The sequence below is a fragment of the Chanos chanos genome, chromosome 14, assembly GCF_902362185.1.
Source record: "Chanos chanos chromosome 14, fChaCha1.1, whole genome shotgun sequence".
NCBI lineage: Eukaryota > Metazoa > Chordata > Actinopteri > Gonorynchiformes > Chanidae > Chanos > Chanos chanos.
Window position 1 is genome coordinate 5,532,164 of NC_044508.1, and position 9,401 is coordinate 5,541,564.

The 9,401-nt window shown below is 39.0% G+C and overlaps 1 protein-coding gene across 1 annotated transcript; it reads left to right on the forward strand.

The window, feature by feature from the left end:
• The first annotated feature begins 2,320 nt into the window (after positions 1-2,320).
• Positions 2,321-8,453, forward strand: LOC115827864 (transcription termination factor 1-like). The gene is made up of 10 exons (XM_030791768.1): positions 2,321-3,278; positions 3,341-3,628; positions 4,116-4,301; positions 4,837-4,915; positions 5,119-5,243; positions 5,450-5,657; positions 5,955-6,041; positions 6,154-6,219; positions 6,417-6,502; positions 8,174-8,453. The coding sequence occupies exons 1-10, from the start codon at positions 2,321-2,323 to the stop codon at positions 8,389-8,391; spliced, it is 2,301 nt and encodes a 766-aa protein (XP_030647628.1). The 3' UTR covers positions 8,392-8,453.
• The last annotated feature ends 948 nt before the right edge of the window (positions 8,454-9,401 follow it).

Below are 9,401 nucleotides of genomic sequence, written 5' to 3' on the forward strand. Positions count from 1 at the left end.
CCGGTTTGAAAGAATCCACCTTACAGCGATGGTCTGTATTCTACACCCGCTGCTAATTTGGTCAGCGCCCCGGTGAATTCGGAACGTGCAAAGCCGAGCTGAAGTATAACAGTAAACTTATCAAAACAGACCTTAAGGGTTGCTCAAAAGCAGAGCATTTTGTGGTCGTTGTCCTCTGGTTCCTCAGTGCGTAATAAATTATATCTATTTATCCTCTAAACCCTGTCAGGATAACAGAGTACTAGCTCATCGACGGAAGTAAGCGTTACATGTGCTGTTCATGTTTCTAAACAACAGAATTAAGTGACTGTAGGTGTTGTCTAAATTACGGCATACAATCTGAAGAGAACATAAAAGCTATGAAACATTGTTTGAACAAATACATTTATTTGCTAAGTCAAAATGAGGACAAACTGTGACGTGTCAGTAACAAAACATAGACAGCACACTGGGGGGGATATATTATAAACTTATCAATGACATCAGCGTACACTTTAGTGACCGAGACTTGTGCATGGCGAAGCTGAAATCTGTAGTTCGGGGATTATTTACTCTCTATATACATAGAAATTCCATTACATAATTTAGACGCTCTAGAACAAGTGGACCTCCAGAGCGTACCTCGGCTTCATCCTCTACGCCCCTTAAACACCTCTAGAGAGCGGAAATGCTGCTGCTACGCAGAGCAGAGCATACTTCTCTTGTTTTATGTCAAACGAGACATGACACGCAGTCAGTTTGATTGTTACTCTCGTCAACATTACAAAGAACTTACAGTACACATAGTGTGATTAAATCAGAAATTATATTCGACGAAGATGTTTTTATTTATTTTATTTATTCATTCGTTGTTTGTTTGTTTGTTAATTTAGCCTATTTTTTGTCCATAATGATTTTATTTCGGATGACTATAAGTTGTTTGATGTGTAAATACTGACTGCCTCCTTTGTAATGCATATTTGAAGAGGTTCTAATCTAACTGTTATAATATATAATTGCCAAACACATAACTGACCAAGTCTGGTAATACAAACGACTGGATGACGGCATGCCCTTCCACTGTGACCTTCAGGGGTCCTCTGCATCCTCGCAGATGCAAGTCCCCCCCAATTTCATCTTGAACGTTGGCGAATAAATATTATATTAGCATTGACAGAAACCTCAAAATGTTTTCTTTTAAATAAATGTAATGAAAAAAAATTTGCATCAGTTTGAAAACTATTAAGTGAACTACCTACAAAACATGCAAAAACAACAGCACAGTAGGCACCAATAAAAACTTGCTAGCATTCTAACTAGTGTCGTTTGGGACGTTTAAAATATACCCTGACGCGCAAGGTTTTCTCTTACCGTCATTACCGTCATACTTATTCGCATTTTTTACACCTTGTCTTTAATTTTCTTACTGAAAACTACATTAGTCGTTTATGAAAATAAACAAGGTGTCGTTGTGAGGAATTGTTGTACTCCCGTCCAGATGGTGGCAGTATGAAATTCCCGTAAGCAAGAATAGAGTTTGCGGAAGTCGTAGATTTTTGCATGAAAAGAAACATGGTTTTCATCTGTTAAACTGTTGAGACGGCGTGACGGCTTGTTTTGATCTGCATTCTTTCGTATGTCCGTTATTTTTAAGTAATCTCTTGTTCGTTAAGCGATTTAAGTTCTGAACGTCTGATTGCGAGGATTTTGTTGTATGCAGGCTCATTTGGAGTTAATACTGAATACCACACTTGTTCTTGTGAAGTGAACTAGCTTTCTGTTACCTGAGATAAAAAAAAAATCTGTAACTATCTCAGTAGCATGTTTTCATTTTAGCTAAATAAATACACCGCGTCAGCAGTTTTAATTGCTTTGTTTTCCTGTGTGGTTGACGATATGCATGCAAAAAACAGCGAAACGGCACAGTCTTAGTTCAGCTGAAATTAAAGCACAAATGCAATTTATAATTTTGATGCAGATGTAAATCTCAGTCCTAATTGTTTCTAAGTTGGTTTTGCTCTTCTGTCGTCCCTGTGTAGATTCCCTGCCTCAATTTCTCTCCGAAAAAGAGCTGATTAAGAAAATGGATTCGTCAGACTCGGATTGTTTATCTCTAGAATGGAGTCCCGCGAATCATCTTCGTTCGGAATTTAGCGAAGGACATGAAAGGGGCGATGGAGCGATGCGATGGAGAGAAAGAACTGAGGAAAACAACTTGAAAAAGAAGAAAAAAAGGATTGGAGATGCTCTCGATGGCCAAGAGGAATATGTGGACCTAAATGGTGAGAATGTGAAGCGCAAGAAGAAGCACAAAAGGAGAAAAGACAGAGAGAGCGTCACAATGTTAGAAGAATACTCCGAGGTGACTGGAGAGGAGATGCCAAGTATGTCTCAGCACGAAATACCTGCGGAGGCGTCACAGAAGAAAACGAACTCAAACAAGCAAGGGGAGGGTGAAATAAATGGGTGGACTGTGGAAGTTCCCATTCAAGGTGCACCAGCGGACGAAACCCCAAGAAAAAGAAAAAAGAAAAAACGGAAAGAGATGGAGATGGATGAATCCATCATGGAATCCTCTACTCTGGATGTAGCAATAGAGGAGACGGCAAGAAAAAAAAAGAAAAAACAGAAAGAGAAGGAAAGAGACAAGTCCTGCGTGGAATTCCTTACTGAACATGCACCAATAGAGGAGACGCAGAAGAAAAAGAAGAAAAAACGGAGAGAGACAGAAACAAATGAATCCATCATGGAATCCTCTACTCAGGACGCGGCAATAGAGGAGACGCCAAGAAAAAAAAAGAAGAAAAAACGGAAAGAGCGGGAAACGGAAGAGTTCGCTGTGGAACCCACTACTGAAGAAGTACCAATAGAGGGGGTGCAGAGAAAAAAAAAGAAAGAACAGAAAGAGATGGAAACAGATGAATCCATCGTGGAATCTTCTACTCAGGATACGCCAAGAAAAAAAAAGAAAAAACAGAAAGACACGCATACAGACTCGTCCTCCATGGAATTCCTCACTCAACATTCACCAAAAGAGGAGACGCAGAGGGAAAAGCAGAAGGAGACAGAAACAGACGAGTCCACCGTAGGATTCTTTACTCAAGATGCACTGATAGAAGAGACACCAAGAAAAAGGAACGGAATGAATGACTCCACCAAGGAGCCTACTATTCAAGAAACGAAATCGGAGGAGACCGCCACTGAAAAGGATGCAAACAGCTCTGCTGTGGAAGCTACTGTTCAAGAAGGACAAAGAGTAAAGACCTCCCCACTAAAGAATGAAGAGAGAGAAGTAAGAGGTACTTCAGAGGAAAAAGAGATTTTAAACGTACAGCCAAGGGATTTTAATGGAGAAGGTGAGTCTCATATAACATCGTTCCCAAGACGCTTGACACGTCAGGCAAAAAGGCAAATGGAGAACGAACAGAAACCAGGACAACATGCACCAGTAGAGAAGACACCACAGGGAAAAAGGCAAATCGAGAGCAACAGCAACGCAAACAGAAGAGGGACGAGAAAGAACTGAACATGATGAAACAGCTGGATGAACTGAAGGAATTTGTTCCCAATGCAGAACTCAAATTTTCTCAAAAGATCGGAACTGTGTTAACGTATGACTTGCCTAGATTTAAAGAGTTCAAAAGGAAAGGTAAGCATTGATCTGAACATTCCATAGATTGAGTCAATGGAATTTTAGTTGTTATAATCTAAGGAATTAAACTAATTCTATTTCGAAAGAACATCAGTGTTTTCAAATCCTGCTCTTGGGGTATCCACAGACTTATTAGGTCTGTCCATGCTCTAATACACGATTTCTCTCATCATTGTATCATCCACAGTATTATAAGCTGGGTGAAGTGTATTCAAGCAGGGGAGAAAAATAATATATGCAGAGATGTGGGTCAATAGGAGAAGTATTCGGAAACACTGGTGTATATTCAGTTAAACCCAACGTCAGGGCAGTTTTATGTGCACGAAAGTTTGTTTGAAATTGTTCCACAAGAGCGATTGTATTTCAAACGGGTGAGACTGGTGTCAAGCATGTAGATCTTCCACAAAGGCTTTGGAACTACAATAGTGTATCAGTTTGTTTTGAGTTTGTCCTTTACTGGCTTCGATCTTCTCGGGCTCTCCAGGCATCCCTCTGCGCAGCGGCCGCTTTTCCAAGCAAGAGAACAAGAGGTTAATCGAGAACGTCAAAGACTTCATGGCTCTCACAGGAATCGACAACGCAGTCAAGCTCTTCTATCCTTCACGTTTCCCAGAGGAGGAGAGCAGCTTAAGGAAGGCAAAGAGGGACAACAGGTTCTTGGAACGAATTTGTGAGTCTCATTTCCGCTGTTTTATTGCGTGATTCTGTTGAGCTTGCCAAAATGTACGATATATTTGATCTAATTTGATCAGCTTTTTATTGTTTAAGTGCAGGGCCTGTATCAGCTGTCAGAAGCTTTTAGCAAATGAAACCATTTTATGGTTTCAGCAAATGAAGCTATTTTATGGTTTCAAGGTATGGCATAAACTAGAGTTTTACCCAGATCCAGTCCTGAAGGTCCAACATTCTACCCTTCTGGTCTTTTTTCGTGCCTTTCTTCTGTTCTTTTTTTTTTTTTTTTTTTCCTTTTTTTTGGCTCAGGGCGTTCACCTAATAAGTAGAGACTGATCTTGAGTGAGAACCTGGGAGAACAGATGGGTGCTCTCTTTAACCCAGTATTAAGCAATCCGTTGTTAACCAACCACAGTGATTAGCCAATTTGAAAACCAAGAAGACTCCTGAACATTTGTGTGACTTGGTCAGACGTATTCATAAATGAAAGTGTTTCTTGTTAAATCGCATCTATTAAACTTTTGTGTCCAAAGCTGAAGGAATCCCACGATCCTGTCATGACATTTACAAGCGTGGGAGAAACTTATTTGACGACAGAGGCTACATGGGCGAGTAAGTAGGAAACTTTTTTTTAACCCGGCTTAATAGCATGTTTGAGAGAAACTAGCTCTAATGCAAAGATATTGATGACAGTGCCCAACAAATCTATGAACCAGTGAAGCTTTGAACCAACCAGTTGAACATTATGGTGTCCTGGATATATTGTTTTGATATTGTTTTGAAGATAACACCCCTCTGTTTTTCTGCCTCACAAGGTTTACAGAAGAAGAAGTTCGATCCCTTTGTAAACTGCACAGTTTGCATGGGAATGACTGGAAGAAGATCAGTGACTTGACTGGCAGAAGTCCTGCTGCATTGGCGAAGCGTTTTTCTCAGCTCAGTAAGTCAACGTGCGTGGCTCATGGTCCATTAGCCAGCATCAGATAAAGGGATTTTTCAAAATATTATAGTATTGGCTGTTTCTCCTTGTCTTTAATTGTTTTTGGTTGTTGTTTAATATGTTATGTTAATATTAATTTTTTTTACGGGAGGGGGGTGATTAATTAATTAAATACTGCTACTTATTACATGTTTATTGAACTGTAGTAAGCAGGACAGGCCGTTGGAGTGAAGGAGAAGACCAGACACTTTTGCACGCTGTTCGTGATCACATCATCAGCAAACTGGATCCCGAAGCCCAAAAAAACCCTGGAACAGCCAGGGTCAGCCGCACGGACCTCTACTCCAACCTTCCCTGGTCACATTTGGCAGAAAAAGTAAAAACTCGCACCTGGATTCAGTGTCGGAGGAGATGGTAAGTTGTTCCACAAAGTGTGAACGAGGCGCTTTATTCCGTGCGTGTTCACATCAGTCATTTTTTGCTGGTTGTAAGAATCACAGTTCTGTTTTTACCTGGTATTCAAACCCTCGAATGTCCATTCTTCAAAGTTTAAACCCAGTCTGTAACTGACATTCACCATCCTACTGGTGTGTCTTATTGCACAGATTTTCAGTCGTTGCTGTAACACGAATTCTACGCTGTAGAGTGTAATGTGGTACGCAGATGACCCACAAATGTTATTCGATGAATCATTTTCGGTTTTGGTCTTAGGATGTCAATTGTGAAGTCCAAAATGTCACCTGATGCTGTTAAGGACCTTAAGCAGATTAGAAAATGGAAAATCCAACTCATTAAAGCGTAAGATCTTCAATTCAAAGAATATTGCAAATTTGTATATGTATTTGTATTTGTGTATGTGTGGGTTTTTTTTTTTTTTTATAGAATTGTATTTTTGCTATTCTGTTTCCAGGATGTATCAAATGAATCCTCAAGACCGTGCAGATGTGAATTGGGAGGATCTCGCACACACTATGGGGTAAGCCTGACGCTGTATTTTCTCATCACACAGAGTGTGTAGAGAGTCTGGTCTCTCACTGCTCTAACACACCTTATTCATCCAGTCGTCGACTCTAGAGTTATCCGATGAACTGCATGTACCCAGCATATGTGTGAATTTTGTGCCATTTTTGTAGTTTGTAAATTTTGTGTATGAATGTTATTTAATTTTTGTAGGAATCTCCCTCCAGCCTATTTGCAAGAGCGTTTCCAGAAACTTAAGAGTTGTTATGTCCCCAATTGGCAAACAAAATCTTTTGGCGGTGAGTCTTCATCTTAGGTTTGGGTTTTTTTGTTTGTTGTGGTTTTGTATTGCTTTACCATTATGCAGTATTAGGGATGTACAAAAATATTATTTTTTTCGATTCATCGTTTTTTTCGATATCGATCTGTAAAATTTATGGATAAATCTCTTAGGCTAATATGCATTTTTTCCCTGCTTTGCTAGGTTCTTCCTCAACGGTTAAACATAGCTATTAAAATTAACTAGATAGGGTCTGACATAATCTAACTGTTGTAATAAAGGCAGTAACTAGATGACGTGCCCCCCCCATCACTTTCTCGTTTAACCTTTAACATTTAACAACCTGCAAACGTATATCGGAAAACCTATATCTTATACACACACCAGAGTTTACACTACGCCTTTTTTTTTGACGGCCAATATTGCTGTTAATATTCCAGAATTCAGGCCGTATAGAACAACTACCAGACATATGTTTTAAATAGCCATATCATAGCCTACATTTAAACAGCAATAAAACACCCACGCTATGATCCAACACATGTGTTTTATTGAAAGTAGTCAGCACGGATAAACTCTTTGCAGCTCTTCGCACACGTTGCGAACTGAACATATAGGCTACAGCAATACAATAAAACAAACGGCCTTGCCATCGTTAATTAAAGAAAGACATTCGCCTACATTAAATGCCTGTCTCCTTGCATTCCAAGCCCGTCAAGTTAAATAACTTGAAAATAGGCTAAATGAAAAAGCAGTTGGGTCTAAAATAAAATAAAAGGCTGGTCGGTCCCAATTTCCGAAACCGCGTTTGTCAAATCCCTGCTTATTTGCAGTGCAACTTCACCGCACCATCACTTCATTTTCGAAGAAAAAGCTGGCCGAGGGATGTCTGCTTTCACATTTCGGAGTTGTGCTCATATGAGGAGTTGAGCCAAAGCGCCAGGCCGCAGCCGTGGAGAGTGCGCAGTGCGCTACAGGCTTCTGGCCCCGCACAGTGCTTAGTCACATGACCAAACACTCAGCGACTCTCTCTCGTTGTGGTAACAGCGGAGGCAAAACCAAACTTATGCATAATGTATAATTAAGTTGTTGTTTACATTTAAGTTTAATGACGAGCTCGTTCATATTCTGGCACGCATCTTTAAGAAAAATGGCGTGTGACTTTTAGACTTGCCCGTTTTTATTTTCAGCTATTCTTTTCAGTCACAAGTCTTTTTTTTTGTGCTTCGAAAGAGAAAGAGCTGGTTTTGTTTTTAAGGAACTATACCCATATGTTCCTCAAATAAAAGGTTTGTTTCCAATGACTCCACATTAGTAAATTTGTGTTGCTTTTAAAGCTTTTTTTAAACATCTCTCCAGATATAGAAAGCTGCTATATAGTACACTGTCTGGCCGGAAAAAAAAAATCGCCATTTGGAGCCTCTGGAGGCAGTATTATGATCTGGGGTTGCTTCAACTGGTCAGGTCTAGGCTCAGCCATAAAATGAATTCTTCTTTACAAATCCTTTATAATAAAGATTTATAGATTTAAAGATGTATAAACCATTTGTAAGTTTTCTATATCTTTTTAAAAACCCTAGCTCAATTTAACAGGTACTGATTGAGCTAAAGGTCCTGCTTAATCAACACAACAATTAGTTACATGCTTTTTTTTTTTTTTTAACCATTTCATGTTCACCTTTTATTTCAGAAATCATTGATTTCCTACATGATAGAGTTTTGCCTGTACTGGAAGGGGAAGTAACCCTGGATTGCACCATAAGCGGCTCAGAAAGTAACAGTGACAGTACCCAACAAGACACTTTCCTCTTCTCTGACATCTTTGGTCATGAAGATGGTGTGGACAGGGAGAAAGATGATGATGATGAAGATGAAGATGATGATGATGATGACAAAGAAGAAATATGAAAAGAGAGTTTGATGAGAGGGGGTATCCAGAGCTAAAAACCTGCAGTAAAACTTGCAAAGACATTGGCATGTCATGCTTTTTTGTGTTTTTTTTTTTATTTATCAGATTTTTCTTTTCAAACAGATTTTAGGGTAAAAAAAAAAAAAAAGAAAAAAGGATGGGTTAAAATGCATTTGTTTTTAACAGCAGTCTCAACAAGTTCCTTTGCTGGGGCAACTTAATTTCACCTCTGACTGTGCACATATTTGCTATGTTGTGAAAGCCATGGAATATGTAATGACGACAGTGTTTGGTTTTTGTTGTTGTTGTTGATGTGCACCCCACCCCCAGAGTGTTCACCTTTAAATACATGAAGTGAGAGAAAAAAAACAGATGCATATGTGAAAAGATGATGCAGTAGCCACAGTTAGGCTGATATTTTAACATTTTTTTTGTTTGTTTTTTTTTAAATCATTTTATGTATTAGGATGTATTTTTAGGGGAAATATACATATTTATTTTCTTATGTTGTTGTCTCTCATGTTTGTATGTTTCTCACACCAGTTTGCGACACTTACCAATGATTTAAAATCCAAATTTAAAACTTAGTGAAGAACTCGTAAAAGACACAACAGCTGGGCAAATACAGTTACATTCAGTACAGTACATTCATAGAATCACTCAATCTTGATTCTTTTCTATGTTTAATGAATTATCTGTAATGCAAATTAACAATATGGGGGGGGGGGGGGGGGGGGGCAAATTAACAAGGCCTTGTGTGTTAATATGGAATTACACTGCATGAGAGAGAATTAGATTATTAATACATTTAAATTGTTAGGGTTATTGTAGAAGACAGCGATATCCAGAGCAATTTTACCCGAAAAATATTGAGTAAAAGTCTTTGTGTAATTGTAAACAGTGTGATGTTGTGCTGTAGAAGCCGACATAGACTGCAAAAGCAAAAGTAGCCAAAGGAATCAGGCGATTTACACACGAGAATAGATCCCTGCTGCAAACAAGAAGAACC

Excerpts from the sequence above, each read along its gene's own strand:
- LOC115827864 (XM_030791768.1), top strand. The coding sequence starts at position 2,321 with ATGTTAGAAGAATACTCCGAGGTGACTGGAGAGGAGATGCCAAGTATG. Across the intron at positions 3,629-4,115 it reads TAAAGAGTTCAAAAGGAAAG|GCATCCCTCTGCGCAGCGGC; the intron begins GTAAGCATTGAT and ends CGGGCTCTCCAG. Across the intron at positions 6,503-8,173 it reads GCAAACAAAATCTTTTGGCG|AAATCATTGATTTCCTACAT; the intron begins GTGAGTCTTCAT and ends CTTTTATTTCAG.